Source organism: Tarenaya hassleriana, unplaced genomic scaffold (assembly GCF_000463585.1).
Source record: "Tarenaya hassleriana unplaced genomic scaffold, ASM46358v1 Cleome2, whole genome shotgun sequence".
Taxonomy (NCBI): Eukaryota; Viridiplantae; Streptophyta; class Magnoliopsida; order Brassicales; family Cleomaceae; genus Tarenaya; species Tarenaya hassleriana.
In genome coordinates this window covers 2,475,982-2,496,322 of record NW_010965372.1, presented here as the reverse complement: position 1 = coordinate 2,496,322, position 20,341 = coordinate 2,475,982, and the positions used below count along the sequence as shown (strand labels likewise).

At 39.6% G+C, this 20,341-nt stretch overlaps 3 protein-coding genes across 5 annotated transcripts in view; 1 reads left to right on the top strand and 2 right to left on the bottom strand.

Annotated features, from left to right (window-relative positions):
- Positions 1 to 845: 845 nt before the first annotated feature.
- On the bottom strand, positions 846 to 2,594 carry LOC104811830. Of its 3 annotated transcripts, XR_771532.1 has the most exons (6): positions 2,483 to 2,594; positions 2,141 to 2,212; positions 1,685 to 1,870; positions 1,448 to 1,487; positions 1,204 to 1,302; positions 846 to 1,122 (listed from the first exon to the last, which is right to left on the bottom strand). XR_771532.1 is itself a non-coding variant. In XM_010538664.1 (5 exons), exons 2-5 carry the CDS (start codon positions 2,141 to 2,143, stop codon positions 1,061 to 1,063), a joined length of 291 nt encoding a protein of 96 aa, XP_010536966.1. In that variant the 5' UTR covers positions 2,144 to 2,212; positions 2,483 to 2,594; the 3' UTR covers positions 846 to 1,060. The 3 variants fall into 3 exon arrangements, 2 of the variants coding, with proteins under 2 accessions (XP_010536966.1, XP_010536967.1); XM_010538664.1 differs by lacking the exon at positions 1,204 to 1,302; XM_010538665.1 differs by lacking the exon at positions 1,204 to 1,302 and having other exon boundaries at positions 2,141 to 2,231; positions 2,483 to 2,586.
- A 4,280-nt stretch (positions 2,595 to 6,874) lies between these two features.
- Positions 6,875 to 16,187, top strand: LOC104811829 (protein TSS). The gene is made up of 23 exons (XM_010538663.2): positions 6,875 to 7,180; positions 7,318 to 7,379; positions 7,555 to 7,647; positions 7,870 to 7,942; positions 8,026 to 8,313; positions 8,388 to 8,452; positions 8,534 to 8,665; positions 8,766 to 8,807; positions 8,901 to 9,422; positions 9,502 to 9,659; positions 9,895 to 10,411; positions 10,541 to 10,599; positions 10,976 to 11,081; positions 11,205 to 11,513; positions 11,589 to 11,681; positions 11,759 to 11,860; positions 12,340 to 12,444; positions 12,536 to 12,669; positions 12,747 to 12,930; positions 13,063 to 13,194; positions 13,272 to 13,384; positions 13,792 to 13,870; positions 13,960 to 16,187. The coding sequence occupies exons 1-23, from the start codon at positions 7,111 to 7,113 to the stop codon at positions 15,889 to 15,891; spliced, it is 5,370 nt and encodes a 1,789-aa protein (XP_010536965.1). The 5' UTR covers positions 6,875 to 7,110; the 3' UTR covers positions 15,892 to 16,187.
- Positions 16,188 to 18,264: 2,077 nt separating this feature from the next.
- Positions 18,265 to 20,341, bottom strand: part of LOC104811828 (exocyst complex component SEC10) — a 6,550-nt gene continuing 4,473 nt past the window's right edge. Inside the window, exons 19-25 of the mRNA XM_010538662.2 lie at positions 20,054 to 20,201; positions 19,835 to 19,932; positions 19,551 to 19,635; positions 19,123 to 19,181; positions 18,922 to 19,020; positions 18,747 to 18,830; positions 18,265 to 18,652 (exon numbers count right to left, since the gene is read on the bottom strand). Of these exons, the coding sequence (XP_010536964.1) occupies positions 18,574 to 18,652; positions 18,747 to 18,830; positions 18,922 to 19,020; positions 19,123 to 19,181; positions 19,551 to 19,635; positions 19,835 to 19,932; positions 20,054 to 20,201 (652 nt within the window). The 3' untranslated portion in view covers positions 18,265 to 18,573. The remainder of the gene's footprint in view (positions 18,653 to 18,746; positions 18,831 to 18,921; positions 19,021 to 19,122; positions 19,182 to 19,550; positions 19,636 to 19,834; positions 19,933 to 20,053; positions 20,202 to 20,341) is intronic.

Genomic DNA, 20,341 nt, shown 5'->3' with positions numbered 1-20,341 from the left:
GGTGGTGGGGGGTGATGACGTGTGTCAGGCCCTGCGTCCCTATTTCAGCACAAATTACGGCTGTCCTTGCTATGCTTATTACCTAGTGTCAACTTTTTATTATTATTTTTTTCCAAGAATTAGAAAAGTCAATATGAATATCCTTTTGATTAGAATCCGGATTGAGCTACCCATTTTAGGTCTCTGTTTTCTATTAATTTTTTACATGCATCTAATATGTACATTCCATATTATATGCGATTCCCAAAATGTTATTCATTATAATTAACTAAATGTTTATACAATAGGAAGTATTGAGCTGACAATTTTTTGTATAATAATTGTAGTAGTCTGGCCGGTATGCTCCATGGTGTTGTGCCCACCGAAAACGAACCAGAATCGGATGAACAGAAAAGAGAAAGAGATTGACACAGTTCAGATGCGAGCCTAATGCTCCTACGGCTCGGCAAAAGGAAGAATATATTGCTGAGAAGAGTTGAAACAATCGCTCCAAAAACTAGAGAAATTACAACACTCGCACAAAGAAGGAAAAATGAACATATGAAACCCTAACTCTGAGAACTCGATCCTTTCACCGCAAAGATGGTCTTGACTCTTCTTCTCTCGCTCTGGAAAACAAAAGGCTCGTGTATTCATATAATACTCGACGATATGGAAGACAAATCCTCTCAATATGTAGGCCGAAGGAGGAGGCGTTCCTCCATAAGCTGTGGCGGCTACGAAGAAGACAAGACTGTATGATCTCCGTATCTTTCTCTGGGATTTTGCTCCAGTATACTAATGGCTTCTGGCTTCTGGCTTTTGGTTTGGTGTATAACCAAAAAAAAAAATTACAAGGGTCAGGATTAAGCACAGAATCATACTACAGTTTTGTAACTAAGAGCAAAAAGAAAGACACCAACCAAGGATTCATAAAATCCACATAATGGATAATCTCGCATCCATATTCATGGGCATGGCCATGTTTCGTTTACATCGATTATTTTTTTGTTCAGCGCAAACAAACACAACAACCAGAAGCCTTTTGCAAAGTCCCAGGCTTCCAAAGCGGGTTAATTCATCATGAGATTGAAAAATCGCTGGGCTCTGCAATGTTGACATCTTCAAACTCATCATCATCATCTGAAAAGTGGCAATGAGGGACAACATAAGACGCATTCTAAGCTCCACAAATCTGATATGCAGTATACGATATATACATACATTATTACATACTCAACAGATTCACAATCTGGAAGCTATCTGAAATAATGGGCATCATATTCAACTGTTATCAGTCACAAAAGTTTTAAGACCGCCACGCTGTTATTACGCACAATACAAATAAGTGAGAAACAGATGAATTGTTATAATTAGTTAACCATGAAATGGCAAAAGTACATCTACATCGTATCAATGATTCCACATTCCAAAACTGAAAAAAGAACAAAGGGCTTTGAGAGATAACCTTTCCTCAGTGTCAGTGCCACAACTGCGTCATTCTCAACCTGAAATGATAAGAGCAACAATTTTAGACAGAATCCAACTGATATATTTAAACATCTCCAATAACTTGGACATCATCCTTGTCCCTTTATTACCATACAATTCTGCTTTAAACATAGACATCAGTGGTTGACCATTGTCCAACACTGGGTGGAAAGGAGAAACAAAAAAAGGTATGATACGATTGAACAATTCGTACCTTCTGCTCGGCTAAAGATTTGGAATCCTCTAATACTTCTTTGGTAGAGAATAAGATGAGACGCTGATTGCTAACTGGCTGTTCAATGAGTGGAAACAGTTTCTGCTTGATATCCAGGATAGTTTCAGTTGGGTCGCATTGGATAAAATATGTTGTCTTCATACGCTTTACACGTATATACATGGCCTGCTCACAAGATTAAACTAGTCAGTCAATGCAATCCTACTATTGCAATATGAGTAATGGGATCATTCAAACTAAGAAAACAAACAGGAACCGTTTATATCTTCTGGGTTATTTTCCATTTACACAATGCTTGCATAGGTTAATTACCATTCGAATGAGCTTATAAAGCTTGAATTTCAAATTCAGCGCTCGTACTCTTTTCCAGCTAAATAAGCAAAGAATGTTCTGTGAAGATCAAACCTACCCCAACAATAGTACAATACTACATACCATCTTAGACAAGGGTGATCAATTCCTCTTCTTCCAATGCCCAGGTATCCCCGATCAAGATCTGTTCCCGAACTGCAAAAAGGGAAACTGACTATAGTTGCCGGGGAGAATCAATCATCAAGAACGATATTATCATTTCGTGGCAAATAATGAAAAAAACAAAAGGAAGAAGCAAACGATCTAGTTCCCCTACAATCCGGTTCGCTCTTGGATAATCATGCGTAAATCGTCAAACTATTCCCGAGGATTCAAATATAGCGGGAGAAAATTCAGAAATTCCAGGAGAACAACCAACACACAGATAAAATGTCTTAGTTTGATCAACGAAGGAAGAAAACTGACCGCTCGAATCGATAATCGCGCTCCGAATTTAAGGTAATCTTTCGATTTGTGCCTTTCTCCGCAGTGGAGAATAGAGAGAGAATCCAAAGCTTGTAATCCAGTAAGGCCCTGTTTGGCTGCAGGGTTTGAAAGGCGTGTTTGGCAGTTCGATTAAGAGTATTCTAGATAAAACGCGGTTGGGTCCAAGCTATCACGTCCGGCTTCATTCGCGTGGCATCCGGTGTTTGTGCTTTCATATTGATTCATTTCGTTTGGTTTGTATAGGCCGACTGAGGTCGGATGTATAACTATTTCTAGTAGGGAATGTCGTTGTTTCGATAACATACATAAAAATTCATGAATGTAAATCAGCACTTGAGAAGTTGACCATATTCATCCGCATAGCCATTTATGAGTATGTAAAAAGATTACGGATACTAGTGATGCAAGGTTAAGTTGATGACATTGGATAATAGAAATTATATTTCGGTTATTTAATATGGGTTAAATGTGTAAATCTATTGATTAGAAATATTTATTAGATATTTTTTTCTCATTCTATTAAAATAATCAAAATCGAATTATTCAGACTGAATAACATGTAACAAAATTCAATATAACATTGAATGTATAAGACCTATTCAAAAATAAAAAATCATATCTGAATTAAATATAAACTATGTAAAATCCTGAAAATTTTTAAAAAAATGAGAATTTTTTTAATAAAAAGACGAATTCGAATCAATGCGAATCGAAATGGGTCGAATTTGAATTATAATGAATGGACCCAAATTGATTCGAATCGAATTTGAAACGAAATTATTGAATTGGTTCGAAAGAATTTATGTTAATCAAAACGAATCGAGTTTGAACCAGAATGAATTGGTCCATATTGAAATGAATTGGAATAAAAAATGTAGTCAAATTATTTGAGTAAACAAAATTTTATAATTGGTTAGGATTTAATAAGTTTTGACAAATACCAACAATTTATTTGAATATTTACAATTTTACGTAATTTAAATTATAGAAGATAAGTAAGTTGAAAAATATGGATTTGTTTTATTTTAATATTTGTGATTTATTTTTCTTAATATTATTTAAATTTAATTGATTTTTTTGTAAAATATTATTAACATCTATTGCTAATGAATTATTTGTAATTTAATTGACTAATCGAGTTTGTTGGATTTAATTAGATTCATATATTAACCAAACTCATTTAAATTTTAGTTTGGTTTTATTGGTTAAGGTTAATACAATCCAACAAATCATGTGGATTTGGATGGGGTTATGCCCAATTTGGGATCAAGACCAAACTGTGACAACCCAGAGTACCATAGGAGGGCGGGGAGTGATCGCCGGTGCAGAGGCACGGACAAGGGGCGGCTCCTGACGAGCTTCTGGGTAGGGGGTACAGGGATGAATCGAACACACCGGAATGAGAGAGATCCGAGGGCTGTATAGGTATGGGACTATACGGTCTAAGATAACATAAAAGAATTAGTTGAGCTACTCATAGTAACAAGGTGCACCTACCTTTTTGGTTGACTATCCCGAGAGAACTCCAAAGTTAAGCGTGCTGACTCTGGAGCAATCTCAGGATGGGTGACCTACTGGGAAGTGTCTCAGTATGCGTGCGAGTGAGGACAAAACACGCTGAAAGGTCTCGGGTTGCTGTGTGGGGGCAGTTTCGACAATTCGTAGCGGTCACGGGTCGTTACAGATGGTATCAGAGCCGGTACTCTCCCAGTACGGTGTGGTTCGAGGACGAACCAGGCGGAAGCTGGTGGGCCTGTGACAACCCAGAGTACCATAGGAGGGCGGGGAGTGATCGCCGGTGCAGAGGCACGGACAAGGGGCGGCTCCTGACGAGCTTCTGGGTAGGGGGTACAGGGATGAATCGAACACACCGGAATGAGAGAGATCCGAGGGCTGTATAGGTATGGGACTATACGGTCTAAGATAACATAAAAGAATTAGTTGAGCTACTCATAGTAACAAGGTGCACCTACCTTTTTGGTTGACTATCCCGAGAGAACTCCAAAGTTAAGCGTGCTGACTCTGGAGCAATCTCAGGATGGGTGACCTACTGGGAAGTGTCTCAGTATGCGTGCGAGTGAGGACAAAACACGCTGAAAGGTCTCGGGTTGCTGTGTGGGGGCAGTTTCGACAATTCGTAGCGGTCACGGGTCGTTACAAAACTCTTTCTTTTCGGAGAAGTAACGAGATGAAAAGAAACTTGATCCACGCTGGATCAATAGATGAAGGGTTTATATCGACTGCGTTTGTCGGTATAAAGGTTGACAATAGAAATATAGAAAATCAAAACCAGATAGAAATAGGATAGGAGTCGCAAATGGGAATAAGAGTCAGGTGGAGGAGGTAAGGCAGAAAATGCAGGAAGGATCGAAGGAGTGATGGTCATATCAAGAGTGGTACTTCTCAAACACTTTGGAGTGGTAAACGTGACCCAACCCAGCACGCATGTCTCGGATAGCTCCCTCAATACCGCATTTGGATGCTCTGGATCTATCGCCAGTTCTCGTTCGCACAAGTCACACCGGTGTCCTGCTACTGTATAGTTCTTCCTCTACATTCACTAATTAAGAGTTTTCTCTGTTAAATATACGTACACAAATTATATATCATACATTGTTTATTATACATATATTGTAACAACCCGAGGTTGCTACGGAATATCAAAGTTGCCCTCACACACCAACACGAGATCTTTTAGCGTGTTTTGTCCTCATTCGCACACATCTCGGAAACTACTTTCCAGGAGGTCACCCATCCTAAAACTACTCCAAAGCGAACACACAACTTTGGAGTTCTCTCGAGATGAGCAACCGAAAAGGTAGATGCATCTTGTTGTTATGAGTAGCTCAATCAATTCTTTTTAAGTTATCTTTGACTGTATATTCTCATACCTACACAGCCCTCGAATCCATCTCATTCCGGTGCGTTTGATTAATCCCTGTATCCCTACCCAGAACTTCGTCAGAAGCCGCTCCTTGTCCGTACCTCTTGCACCGACGATCACTCCTCACCCTCCTACAGTATCCTAGACTGTCACATATATACTCTGTTGAGTCTTTGTCGGAGCTTGATTTAGAAGGTTATTGGCTGAGAATGAGACGTTGTATCATCCTTTGGAGCCTATCAATCTCTTGGAAAGCAGATGGTGACTTATAGATGACCATTCATCCTCTCTCTTCAACCTGTTCCCAGAGTCTCCTTATTTGTTCGGGCACTTGCTCTGACCCCATTATTCTTCTCCAAATCTCATCATGAGAACCCATCGTTCCGATGTGTTCCACCCCTTTTATTAGTCATCGGATTAAAACACACACAGAAAAAGATGTCATGCATGAATATGTCTTGTATCAGAAATAATCAAGTTAACGCATTAGGTTTTCGAAACAACCATGGAGAGAAAATAGAAGAACAAGAATGAATCGCACGTAGTTTCCCTCTAACGAAATAATTAAAATCTGTAAAAATCTAAGACGCTAGAAGGAAGACTTGCCTGCGGAGATTAGATATGCAACTATTATAACTTTTTTCACTTCTCTTCAAAAGCTGGATGTTGTGTTGTGTATATCATATATACATAAGTTTTTTGAGTTCTAAAAGGTTTAGAATTATTCAGACGATGGATCTTGTATTCTCTCTATATATATATATATATATAAGTTTTTTTGAGTCCTAAAAGGTTTAGGATTTATTTGTCGGTTGAAAGTTTGTTTTGTTACTTATGTGTCTCCCAATTGATAAAGGTTAAAAGAGTTTAGGTTTTGCAAGAGATTACACGAGTTAATCTTATTTTATTCAGACAATTGGTTCGGGCATATAAGCATATACTTCAGGATGCCTACCGGTTTGGACCGGCTTATCTAAACCGGAAAGACAAGGCGGTTCGATTTGTCAATTGGTTAGAGAGAGTCTTTGTTATGCAGCTTTGACAGCATTCATTATGCACATGTTGGTAGTTATTAACTTCTTAAACTCCTTTGTCTCTTTATAAATCCAAGTTATATGAAGTTAGTGAAATGCCCTCAATAAAACAACGATTTGATTTAATCGGACTATTTGAATAATTCTGCACAATTTGGCGAAAAAAGGCATAAAAATAGTTAAAAATATGTAAACTAAGCAGAAATTAATACGGATCATCCGCCAATGGACTAACTAAAGAGAGCTAAATAAAACAAAATAAAATTGGTGGGGGGGGGGGGAGAGGAAAAGAAGAAGAAGAAGAAGATGAGGCGTCATGGGGATACAAACAGGAAGGCCAAAAGAAACGAGAGGCCTCAATTTCGCTTAGCCTTTAAACCCTCTATTGTGTTTTGGTTGGGTTTCACTTGTGTACAAAGTGATACCCTTCTCCCCCCTCACCTTATCCTATCCTCTCCATCTCTATCTATCTTATATTTCCTCCCTATTATCACACATCCTCTCTCTCACACTCCCTCCCATTGTCACCCTTCTTCCCTCTCTCTTCGTCTTACACATCGTTTGACTGTTGTTTGTTATATATCGCCTGGGTTGGATGGAATTCAATCCGGGTTTTTGTTGTTCAGAAATTTTAGGCCGTATTACGGTGAAAAATCAGGTCTTTGTGTAATCTAGTATCGAGATAATCAATGGCTCCGAAGACAAGCAAGGGAAAATTGCACAAGGCCAAGGGAGAGAAGAAGAAGAGGGAAGAGAAAGGTTCATGGATTAACATATATGCTTCCTTTTGTGGATATGAGCTTCTGAATGTTTCTGTTATCCGACTCGTCCTGACAAGTCAGAATTTAGCGGTGAAAACATGATGCTGATTAATATCACAAATGTAAATTGTGCAGTTTTGCCGGCTGTCATTGAGATCACCGTCGAAACACCCGACGATTCTCAAGTGACCCTCAAGGTTTGTTTCCCAACACATACTCATCATCTTATAAACCATATATGGATATAAAGGAACATCAGCCCTACGCAACTCAACTTTGGTGTTCGATCAATCTCGGCCGATATTCTCCTACATGTTGATATGTGGCATTGCATATATCGTTCGGAAGTGACATTTGTTTGATTTTGTGAAGGGTATTTCCACGGACAGGATCTTAGATGTGAGAAAGCTACTAGCGGTCCATTTCCAGACATGCCACTTGACCAACTACTCTCTCTCCCATGAGGTATATATACCTACACTACACTGTTTCTTCGTATCAGAAGGACTTCATCAGTGTTGGCAATATATATTTCTGCGTTCAGTTGATCTTGAATACATTTCTTCAGAAATGGGCCTATATTCCCCAGATAAAGACATTCAAAGTTTTAAAATATGGGCCCACTACGCGTACTTTAGGCCCAAATTGCTTGATTTTGCCGCCCAACGAGACAATGATTCGCTGCAGGTGCGTGGCCCTAGACTCAAGGATTCCGTTGACATCGTCTCGCTCAAGCCCTGCCACCTCACCATCGTCGATGGTATGCCGCCCCAGATCTAACGGTTTATATTTCTGATTTTCTGTTCTATTCTGTAGCCTTACCCACGCAAGATTATTACCCAGAGGACTATACGGAAGATCAGTCCACCGCGCACGTACGGCGGCTCCTCGACATCGTCGCCTGCACCACCGCCTTCGGTTCGTCCAAAACGACGGCTATTCGTTCCTCCGGCCAGAAAGAATCGAGTTCGATCGACGGAGATGCCCCGGCGGCCGCCGACAAGAATGCCTTCTCCGGCGGGCAGGCGGCGGAAGGCGCGGACAAGGGTGACGTATCCATGTGCCCTCCTCCTCGTCTCGGCCAGTTCTACGATTTCTTCTCCTTCTCCCACCTCACCCCTCCTATCCAATGTGAGTTTCGTTGCATTACTCGTGAATTCATTATGTCGTGTGTCGTGTCTGATTCCCGATTTCCAATTCTCCAGATATCCGAAGGTCAGTTCGTCCATCTGTCGAGGATAAAAACCTAGAAGACTTCTTTCAAATCGATGTACGAGTCCTCCTAACTTGTTCTCATTTTCCGATTTGGAACATTTGTGATTGTAATTAACACTATAGTAACCAAATACAGGTTAAAGTTTCGAGTGGGAAGCCCATCGCGGTTGTGGCCTCAAGGAAAGGTTTTTACCCTGCAGGGAAACAACAATTTCTGAGTCACTCTTTGGTTGATTTGCTGCAGCAGATAAGCAGGCCCTTTGATGCAGTGAGTTTGGTGTCTGTTTATGTAATGCTAAAATCTTCTGGGTTCTTGTTTGCTAGCTCTGCCTCTCTGATGGCTTGTAAATTGTTGTTCTTATGCGCAGGCTTATGAAGCTCTGATGAAAGCTTTCACTGAGCACAATAAAGTACGCAGATAAACTTCCATATGTTAAGTGGATTCACGGATACCTATTGTCAATTAGAGAGAACAATGTATAATAAGTCTTATTCTATTTCAGTTTGGCAACCTTCCGTATGGTTTTCGGGCAAACACTTGGGTTGTTCCTCCGGTTGTTGCTGATAACCCGACTGCTTTTCCGTCACTTCCAGTGGAAGATGAAACCTGGGGAGGGAATGGCGGAGGGATGGGATGGGATGGTAAGTTTGATGGCAGAGAGTGGGCAAGGGAGTTTGCGATTTTGGCAGCAATGCCTTGTAAAACAGCGGAAGAGAGACAGGTCCGAGACAGAAAGGCATTCCTACTGCACAGTCTATTTGTCGACGTTTCAGTTTTTAAAGCAGTGGCAGCAATCAATAACATAGTCGAGAGTAATCAGCACTTGAAGGATTCAGCAGCATCAAGTTTTCATGAAGAAAAAGTGGGTGATTTAATCATAAGGGTGACAAGAGATATTCCCGATGCTAGTGCAAAGGTGGACCGAAAGAATGACGGGACTCAGGTTCTTGAGATGTCCCTGGAAGAGCTTGCTCGAAGGAATTTGCTTAAAGGGATCACTGCTGATGAGAGTGCAACAGTTCATGTTTGTTCGTTAGCTCTAACTGCTTTATTTATTTTACCCAGGTTGGATTTGTTGCTAAGTTATAATTCTGATCATGCAGGATACGTCTACCTTGGGGGTTGTGGTTGTCAGACATTGTGGCCATACAGCCATTGTGAAGGTTTCTGCTGAACTGAACTGGGATGGTGGCCCAATACCACAGGACCTTGACATCGGAGATCAACCAGAAGGAGGTGCAAATGCATTGAATGTAAATAGGTAAATTTTATTTGTTTATATGTGGTCTTGGTGGTTTCCTTGTCAGACTTATTGGTTACTTATTGCTTGCCGACAAGCTCCTAAGCAACATAGGATATGTAAAGTCTGCTTCGTGTTTCTGCACTGCTGCCTATTGTTTTGGATCCCCTGTTTCCTGTGTGATCTAAAGATTTCAACTGCCATTTCGGCATGGGTAGAAGTGATTAAGCAAGTTGGTTCGGAATTTCCTTTTCAGCTTGAGAGTGCTACTGCACAAATCTTCGACTCCTCAATCCTCTTGTGTTGCTCAGAGATCGCAAAATGCAGAGTCTGAACAGATGCGTGCAGCTAGGTCCCTTGTGCGGAAGTTATTAGAGGATAGTCTACAGAAATTAGAAGGTGAATCCTCGAAAAACGTCAAGCCTATAAGGTGGGAACTAGGAGCTTGTTGGGTGCAACACCTGCAAAATCAAGCTTCAAGTAAAAATGACTCTAAGAAAACTGAAGATGCTAAGCCTGAACCACCAGTAAAGGGTCTTGGAAAACAGAGCGCACTGCTGAAGGAGATAAAGAAGAAAATTGATGTGAAAAGCTGCAAAACTGAACAGGGCAAGGAGGCTCCTGCTAGTACGCTTGACACCAACAAGTCAGAAGTTGTGGATCGGAAAGAACTTGAGAAGCAAAATGAGGAGATGGAAAAGTTGTGGAAACAACTGGTGACAGAAGCTGCTTATTTGCGCATTAAAGAATCAGAAACTGGTTTCCATCTCAAGGTTTGTATGCTCTTTAGCTGAACAGATACTATGTCCTTGTATATTCTGAGAAGTTGACTTGTAAGGTCTGGTATCTTTTTTTTCTGAAGCTCACCCTGTGTTTCTCCTTTCTATGAAACTGGATTGCAGTCACCTGATGAGCTGACAGAACTGGCCCACAAATACTATGCCGACACTGCTCTTCCCGACGATCACTCCTCACCCTCCTACAGTATCCTAGACTGTCACATATATACTCTGTTGAGTCTTTGTCGGAGCTTGATTTAGAAGGTTATTGGCTGAGAATGAGACGTTGTATCATCCTTTGGAGCCTATCAATCTCTTGGAAAGCAGATGGTGACTTATAGATGACCATTCATCCTCTCTCTTCAACCTGTTCCCAGAGTCTCCTTATTTGTTCGGGCACTTGCTCTGACCCCATTATTCTTCTCCAAATCTCATCATGAGAACCCATCGTTCCGATGTGTTCCACCCCTTTTATTAGTCATCGGATTAAAACACACACAGAAAAAGATGTCATGCATGAATATGTCTTGTATCAGACCACTTGAAACTTGATACTGTGCAGGTGGCTGATTTTGGATCTCTTGAACTCTCACCAGTGGATGGTAGAACTCTGACTGATTTTATGCACACCAGAGGTTTGCAAATGCATTCCTTGGGAAAAGTGGTAATTATTGCTTTTTGTACTCTTTGGTACCCTTTTCTCAAATCGGAAGACTGAGTATGTCAATGTACTGCAAAATACAGTGTATATCATGTTTCAATACGTGTGTTTTCTCCCGTCATTCAGGTTGAGCTGGCTGAAAAACTCCCTCATGTGCAATCTCTCTGTATTCATGAAATGGTAGTTCGGGCATATAAGCATATACTTCAGGCTGTTGTAGCTGCTGTCGATAACATTGCTGATTTGGCCGCTTCAATAGCTTCATGCTTAAATGTCCTGTTGGGTACACCGTTGGATCTTGAAACTGAATATGATGACAAGTTAAAGTGGAAGTGGGTGCAAACTTTCATTTCAAAGAGGTTTGCGTGGGAGTGGAATAACGAAAGCTGCCGGGATTTGAGAAAATTCGCCATTCTTAGAGGGCTGTCACACAAGGTCTGTACATCAGCTTCCTTTTCAACTATATAATCGAATTGGAGATTCTGATAAGAGTCTTCTTCTTTTGTTCAGGTTGGAATGGAGCTTGTTCCAAAAGACTACGAGATGGACACCTCAAATCCTTTCAAAAAGTCAGATATTATCAGTATGATTCCTGTGTATAAGGTAATATGTGTAAGTCTGGGAATCAGATGGAAGTTTTTGAAATTCTTCAACGACTTCATAGAATTTATTGTCTGCAGCATGTCGCGTGTTCCTCTGCTGATGGACGTACTTTGTTGGAGTCCTCCAAAACTTCCTTAGATAAAGGCAAGCTGGAGGATGCTGTCAATTACGGCACTAAGGTATGACTGATTTCTTTTTCCATTCTCTTCTTTGTCACTGTTTTTTTTTCTGCTAACCTGTGTGTCGGGCATTTTCCCAATTCATTTACATGGATAAGTTTCACTTCTTTCTGAAATCAAATAATTTATTTCAGTTTGCACTCCTTATGCCTCTCATCTCCAATCTTTTGACCTTTTTCCTGGATCAAATTAGAAACAACTGTTAACTGATTGCTGTAATGTGATCAATAATCTCTATTCTTTCATAATTTACATACTTTATTACCTTGCACTAGCCATTTTCTTAAGGACTCTGCCATGTAAATATCAAACATTTGGTTGCTAGTGTGGCTTTCTTTTGTGGTTCAAGAACTTGTTTGCTCCCAATGATTATCAAACCGTCATCCTAATATTTTATATCTTCCACTGTTGTTACACAAATGCATTCATTTCCGATGAAGATGGTTTGAGCGAGTTGATATGTGGAATGAACTCTGTAGGCATTGGCAAAGCTTGTGGCTGTTTGTGGCCCTTATCATAGAATGACTGCTGGAGCATATAGTCTTCTCGCTGTCGTGTTGTATCATACCGGGGACTTTAACCAGGTATTTGCTATAAAATCTCAAAGCTATCATTCAATACAGTGTTGTCTTTGTATTTAATCTCTCTAGTACACTGACTAGTTTGATTTCTCAGGCAACGATTTATCAGCAGAAAGCACTTGATATAAATGAAAGGGAGCTCGGACTTGATCACCCAGACACGATGAAAAGCTACGGTGACCTGGCAGTCTTCTATTACCGTCTTCAGCACACAGAGTTAGCCTTGAAGTATGCTTCTGCATTTACTGAATTCTAAGACTATGGTTAATACTTTTGTTTTGCTTATTATATTTTCCTTGTTGTAGGTATGTCAATCGTGCACTGTACCTTCTGCATCTTACATGTGGACCATCACACCCAAACACAGCTGCCACTTATATCAATGTAGCAATGATGGAAGAAGGTCTAGGAAACGTCCACGTGGCTCTGAGGTACCTTCATGAAGCGCTGAAATGTAACCAGAGACTACTTGGAGCTGATCATATCCAGGCTGGTTTCTCTGCCTAACTGCATGCAATATTCACATGTCAAGAAGTCTTACTTTTGGATCAGTAACTTTTGCCTGGAAAGCTAAAATGACAGCCAAAAATATTTGTTTACGCCTGTTATTTCTTTTTTCAGACCGCAGCGAGCTACCATGCCATTGCAATTGCTCTCTCTCTGATGGAAGCATACTCCTTAAGCGTCCAACACGAGCAAACCACTCTACAGATCCTGCAAGCAAAACTAGGAACCGAGGATCTACGGACCCAGGTATTTGATGAACTATTATGGTTGAAGAGCAAGCAGGTTTAAGTTTCGATGCTTCTTATACTCTGGAACTATTGTAGGATGCTGCTGCGTGGCTCGAGTATTTTGAGTCCAAAGCTCTCGAACAGCAAGAAGCTGCACGTAATGGTACTCCAAAGCCAGACGCCTCAATCTCCAGCAAAGGCCATTTAAGGTAATGGAAATGTTTCTCTTCTTTCTTTTTTCCTTACTATACGTGCTTATATTTCGTTTGATGCAATTTATTTTCAAAACGTGCGTACCAGTTGGGGTCAAAAGATAGAAATACTGATAACCATCTGCAGAAAAAGAAATCACGAAGCGTTTTGTATGCCATTTACTCAACTTTCAAGCATCCGCTGAATGGCATCGGTTAAGCCTAGAATTTTATCATGGGTTGTAAAAGAGGATTGAATATATTGGATCTATTTTGATGCGTTGTCCTAATGTAAAGTGAAACATTTGTTCTCGTGTTGAACAAATGGTTTATCTCCTCTTGTTAAACAAAATCTCTCTACTTGTGCAAACTCATATTCTTATCTCACGCTGAAATATAACCAATGATTTTCGTGCCTGTACTAGTGTATCAGACCTGTTGGATTATATAACTCCAGATTCTGATGTTAAAGCAAGAGATGCCCAGAGGAAAGCTCGCGCGAAGGTTATAATTTGTTTTTTCCCCTCACATCATTCATGTTTTCATTAAACTCTCAGTGGCGAGGCATGTCAACCATCTCATTGTTCATTCAGGTCAAGGCAAGACCAGGGCAGAGTCCAGGGGTGGTGTCAGAAGAAAATCAGAAAGATGATGAGACTCTGCCTCCGGCGCATCTTGCTGGGGAGAGTTCAAGTGACAAAGAGAACAAATCTGAAGCAAAATCAGAAGAAACAAAGGCTGATAAACTTGATCTAGAACCTCAAGATCAGCTGATACTGATTAAACCTGAGGCTGTAGCCCAAGATGATGATAACTCTGATGAAGGCTGGCAAGAAGCTGTCCCAAAAGGTCGCTATCCTGCTGGGCGTAGAACCTCGGGCACCAGAAGACCGAGTCTAGCAAAGCTGAACACAAACTTCATGAACGTGACTCAGCAAACACTAAGAAACAGAGAAAAACCCACCAATTTCACATCCCCAAGGACTAGTCCAAGTGAGCCTTCAACTTCTGTTGGTGGGTCCACTTCTCCAGCCTCTAAGAATTTTGGCAAGAGCGCTAGTTTGAACAGAAAGCTTAACAGTTCAAATGTAGGAGGAGAAAGACCAGTCAATGTTAGCTCGCCCCTGCCAAGCCCTGCTTCCACCAACCAAATTGGCAAACCAGCTCCAATGGCGAGTCCTGTGAGTGTCAAGGCTGTAGGGAAGTTGTTTTCCTATAAGGAGGTTGCATTGGCACAGCCAGGAACCATAGTGAAGGCAGTTGCTGAACAGTCACCGGAGGCAGCAGCTGCTCCGAACTTTTTGGGCACAGGGAGAGTAGGAGGAGAAGATGGCTCGGAAGAAGTTAAGGTTGAGAAAGCTGAGAAAAAAGAAACAGAAGCGAAAATTTCTGTTACTGATGAGCAGAGAAGCCTTACTGGTGGATCAGAGTTGAGGAATTCATCAGAGGAAATCAAGATCGCTGATCAAGAAAATGCAGAAAGAGAAGCTGTTCCAACAGAAACAACACCTGCTGCCACTAGACAAGGAGAATCTAATAGTGTAGAATTAGCGGCTGAGAATTCTGGTGCTGCTGAGGATGTGAATACCATTCCACCAGAGAAGATGCAGGAAGCGAAAGACTTAGGTAGCAGGGGAGCATCAGTTGCAGTGGAGCTGCAAAACGATGTCTCTGGTGCTCAATTGAAAGCTGTAGATGGAGAAACAGACAATCTGTGCAATGAAGAAACAAGTCCTGCTGGGGGAGAAAAGAAAAATGTTTCTGAGTCCGGAAAAGAGATTGGTAAAAGGCTATCTGCTTCTGCACCACCATACAACCCGTCAACCATTCCGATTTTTGGGTCAGTTCCAGTTCCAGGATTCAAAGACCACGGGGGAATTCTTCCCTCCCCATTGAATATGCCACCAATGCTTCCAGTTAACCATGTTCGAAGAACAACTCCTCATCAATCTGCAACAGCTAGGGTTCCCTACGGTCCCAGGCTCTCTGGTGGTGGCTACAACCGTTCTGGGAATCGAGTTCTGCGTAATAAACCCGGCTTTCATGGCAACACTGAGTCCAACAGCGATATCAGTGCACCAAGAGTGATGAACCCACATGCGGCTGAGTTTGTACCGGGCCAGCCCTGGATTTCTACGAACGGATACTCGCCTTCTCTCAATGGTTCGATGAACGGGTATTCTGCCCCTCAAATGGCAGGTGGGTATCCAGCATCACCATGTAATATCCCCACAGTGCAGACACAGAACGAACTTATTCCAAATCAACCTCAGTCGGAAGAGAAGAAAACGACTGAATCTGGAGAGGATCAAGGGCAGAAACCTACAGAAGAATCAGAGATTGAACGACTTGTCATTCAAGACACCTTAGAGACATCTGAAAATGGGCATTCTTCGGTGGTGGGAGGAGAGAAGATCGCGGAAAAGGAAAAGTCAGTGGAGGAAAATGGCGAAGAAGCAGGAGAGAGAGAGGAAAGTCATGGGGGAGATTACAGTGACAACGAAGAAGCTGACGTTACAGGTTGAAGAAAGATTTGACTGTTGTGAAGTAACAGCGTTTGACAAGACAAAGCCCAGTTTGTTTGTGGATGCGCAAAGAGTCCTCAGAGAGAAATGGTGAAAAAGTTGGCCGCTTTTAAGAGTCGAAGAGAGGCGACCGCACAATCAGTGTCGTTCCTTCTCTATTCCTTTTTTTTTTTTTTTTTTTTAAGCGGATGAGACACTGATCAGTTCCCCAATCAAGAAACTACTGATAAGTTTTTTACTTTTAACATGAGTTTCTCTTCTTCTGCAATTTGAGGGATTCGTGCTTTTTTTTTTCATTTGGATGCACAATAAACATAAATATTAAAGATGTTTCTCTACTAGTTGCGTCCAGTTTTCCCCGCAAATGGTTTTAGAGAACGATTATTATCTTATTATAGCAATTTGATTGAAGTTAAGATTTTACAAGATGATTATCAAAATCATTATCATTCTTATTATTTTTATTGTTACAAGGTAGGCAGTTGGTGAAATGAATCTCAACTATATGTAGTTATATAGTTTATTCTTTTAGACATTAGCCAGCAAGATAGATAAAAGGAAACATAAGTACATTTTTAAATTTGAGAAAAAAAGTCCCGTAAGACGATCGTTCACTGTGAGCTGAAGATAAAATTAACTATTTTCTTCTAGAATAAATGTTTTTCTTTACACAAATAAAACCTAATTATGAATGGAAAGTTCTATACGCCGCCGCGATAATTAATTTATTTATTTCGTTTGAACAAAGTTAGAATGCTAACCTTTATATATATATATATAAAGTAAAGGTGACCTGCTCGCTTGAAAATGCCGAACACCATGAGCAATTGTTCCCACGTACGCGCACCCCTTATCAGCGGCGTCAATTTGATGAAATTGCAGGCTAAACGCTTGCATTTTGTACGTGATATTCACGCGAGAGAGCAGCGCGTGCAGTATATGCCTGAAAAGAACAGATTAGCCTGATTTAATTAACCCAAAAGGCCGAATAGTAAGGGACCCAAAATATTGAATATAAAGCTCGAGACACAAAAGATGCGCCAGGTGTGAAGCCCAACACTGTTCAATATGAACCCAAATACTAAAGCCCTGATTAAAGCCCTCATAAAGGAATTGGATTTGTTGAGCCCAAACTCTATGTTGGGAACTTTGCTCATGGTTCCTAAATAGCCCAAGTATTATTGAAAATTTTAACTATTATTATAAAACCGTTTATTTTGTTTTTCTTCACCGAATTAATCTTTATATTTCTTCATATTTTCCTCATTTGCTCTTTTTTTTTTCATTGCACTACATACTAGATTTTTCCACACACAATTTTCTTGAATTTATTGCAGAAATTTATTACAAATTTTAAATCTTGATTTTATTTTTACATTATATATTATAGAACACTATTTAACATATTTATAGAATACAACTAAATATATAAATCATATCCAAGTCAAAAATTAAATTCTGAAAATGAGAAGCTATTGGTCTGTTTTACAGTATTTTTTAATTCAGATCTAAAAATTTGAAGTAATTGTCAAGTGATTGGGTTTTCAATTTCATTATGTCACATTGTGGTATCTGTAAAACATTTTTAAGCAAATAAATACAATTTTTTTTGTCATCTATTTCATTTTTTCTTCAATTTCTTTTTAATGTCATTTTCTTGCCTTTTAATTATTGTATTTTCTTTTATCTACGTATTTATTTTCTATCTAATTTAGATTTTGTTTTATCCTTTGTTCATTATACTTTTTTACGTCTTTTTAGAGAACCACCAAAAAAAATGTAAGTCACCAAAAATATCTTATATTTTTTTAGTTCATAAAAAAAATCGTATATTTTTTATTTATCAAATAAAACCTAAACTATTTGTATTTGATCCATAAATTACCGTATTTTCAAATTAGTAATCAGTATACCGTATTCCGTAAAGGAAATGACGGTGAACTGACATGTCATTATCGGAATTGCCAAATATGCACATCAGACTAAAATGACACGTCATTAAGAATAAAATGTTTAAAAATTAATTAAAAAATAAATAAAAATAAAAATAATAAATAAAAATAAATAGTAATTAAAAATATATACAAATCGTTATATATATATACACACATACACGTAGATAAATATACACATACATATATACATTAATATATATTTATTTACATACGCATACATGTATGCACACTAATATATATATATATATATATTTAGTTATTTACATACATACATATATATACACATGTTTACATACACACATATATACATATACACATGCATATATGGGGTTGATTTCCATAATATGAAACAACAAATTAACTAATCAACAACAATAAGCTTTATCTACAAATTCCAATAAAAATCATAAAGTAAATGCAATCCAAATAAAAATATATACACGAAAGGGTACCACTACCATAAATATCCTTTTTTTTATACATGCATAAATCGTTCATGAATTGGACTGGAACTACACACGAAACTAATGACCACCACAAATTTGAAGGACTAGGGTTACAAGAAGGACGACGGAAGAACTGCCTATCACGGAACAATAAAAGGACGAAACCAAAGCAAAATATACAAACAAAAGAGGACGATGTGAAACCGCATGGGTTTTGCATAAAAAGATATTTGCTTTTGAAGATATGCATATTATATTACCTCTCCTTCTTCTTGATGGTATCAGCTCAAGCTTGGCCACAAGGAGCTGAGTCTGGTGGCCAGCTTCGCACTCTTATAATCCTCCCGCAGCTGAATAAACCTGTTCATATATATACATATATATATTACATAGTCATCTCTCTGTCTCTCATGTTTTTTTTATATACAGTGTTAAATAATAACAATAACAATACCTTTGGGCGTCCTTCCGAATACTTGGAGTTCCCTCAAACAAGGTGGAGAGACTCTCCGGGGCAACTATAAATACATTGGCCATGCTGGGGAGGACACAGAGAAACAAAGCACACCATTAGCAAGTGGCAAAAACGCAATTTACAGGTGCTTTGAGAAGAGCTGGAAAATACATACATTCCGAGAAGCTCAAATTTCTCATCGACAGACGGAGCGTTGAAACTGCGGACAAAGTCTCCGTACTCTGTTATATCACGTTTCAGCCGCAACCCACCACTGTCAACCCCAGAGTGTTAGAAGAACCCATCATCCCCCCAAAAACAAAAGTGGAGAGGGAATCAGATATCACAGCTTAAACATATTTGCTTTGGTTCAAACCTTGGATTAAAAGTGAACTTCTGCCAATGGCTAAGCAATTGTTTGTGTAACCTATTTCCCTGAAAACAATGAACAAAAATCATTTCAAATTGATTCTTGGGCAAATTTAACATCTGAGTCATATGACATCGAACTTTTCTCTCTGATTCAAACCACGAGGGTCAATCTATGATTTTTCAGTAAGATGACTCAGACTACCATGTTCATCAGATTATCATGCATTAGCAAAAGGTTGTAGAATCCGACAAGAATGTGGCATGTTCAATAAAGGTGACTTGGCAAATATGGAGTGACAGCGACTTTACAGCTAAAGTTTGTCAAAATAATAAGGTTGTGACAAGAATAAAGTAACACAAACATATGGAAAATTGAGAACAATATTGATGGAAAGAATTCAGTAAAGTGATGAGAGTGATCTCCGAAGGTACCAGTTCAGTCAGGAAAGCTTGCTTGTTAAGACCTTCCAAAGCAGTGAAGGCAGACTCAAGTACACGGGAAAGATAAGCCACAACTCTAGAAAAGAGGAAAGATAGGGATATTAGAGATCCAACTAACAAGATAACCAAAAGGAGAACTAAAAACTGGGGATAACATTGTGATGAGGCTGAATACACATATCAGATGCACACTACGAAAAGAATAAAGAAACCATACTTTTTCCAGCCTCTAGAACCCTTAGGACAAGGTGGATTGGATTCAGAGTTACACAAACCTTGTACACGCATTTGTTGGGCGGTGGTCAGGAGCGATTCCATCATCTGGTGATCGATAGTCAGTAGACTTTTGCTCAGATGAAAGTAATCTTTCTACCTGAGAGACAATCCACATCCAAGTATGTGAAATGTACAGAAGCGCATGTATTAGAGACACAATGCCACTTAGCATTCATCTCATTGGATCTGTTGGTAGATGACAGCAAAAAACATCTAACCTCGGCCATCACAGTCTCAATGCACTGCTGAAGCCCTTTATAAGCAGCAGTCTCTGCTTTGGACATAGCAGTTGACATTTCTTCACATGAACCAGCATGTGCCCCATCCACTGGAAGGAGAAGCCGAGATATAGAATTTGCAAAGTACTGGAAGAAACATAACCATAATTGATAAGGAGCGAGGAAAAAATTTTCCTATGTAGCGGAAGACAACTACTCAAAAAGCTCTTATACAGAGTATACGAAAAGTCACTGAAAGATATAAATGCAGTACAACATGCCTGCTGA

Excerpts from the sequence above, each read along its gene's own strand:
- LOC104811829 (XM_010538663.2), top strand. The coding sequence starts at position 7,111 with ATGGCTCCGAAGACAAGCAAGGGAAAATTGCACAAGGCCAAGGGAGAG. Across the intron at positions 8,453-8,533 it reads AAGACTTCTTTCAAATCGAT|GTTAAAGTTTCGAGTGGGAA; the intron begins GTACGAGTCCTC and ends AACCAAATACAG. Across the intron at positions 9,660-9,894 it reads AATGCATTGAATGTAAATAG|CTTGAGAGTGCTACTGCACA; the intron begins GTAAATTTTATT and ends TTTCCTTTTCAG.
- LOC104811830 (XM_010538664.1), bottom strand. Across the intron at positions 1,488-1,684 it reads AATCTTTAGCCGAGCAGAAG|GTTGAGAATGACGCAGTTGT; the intron begins GTACGAATTGTT and ends TTATCATTTCAG. Across the intron at positions 1,123-1,447 it reads GGCACTGACACTGAGGAAAG|ATGATGATGATGAGTTTGAA; the intron begins GTTATCTCTCAA and ends GCCACTTTTCAG.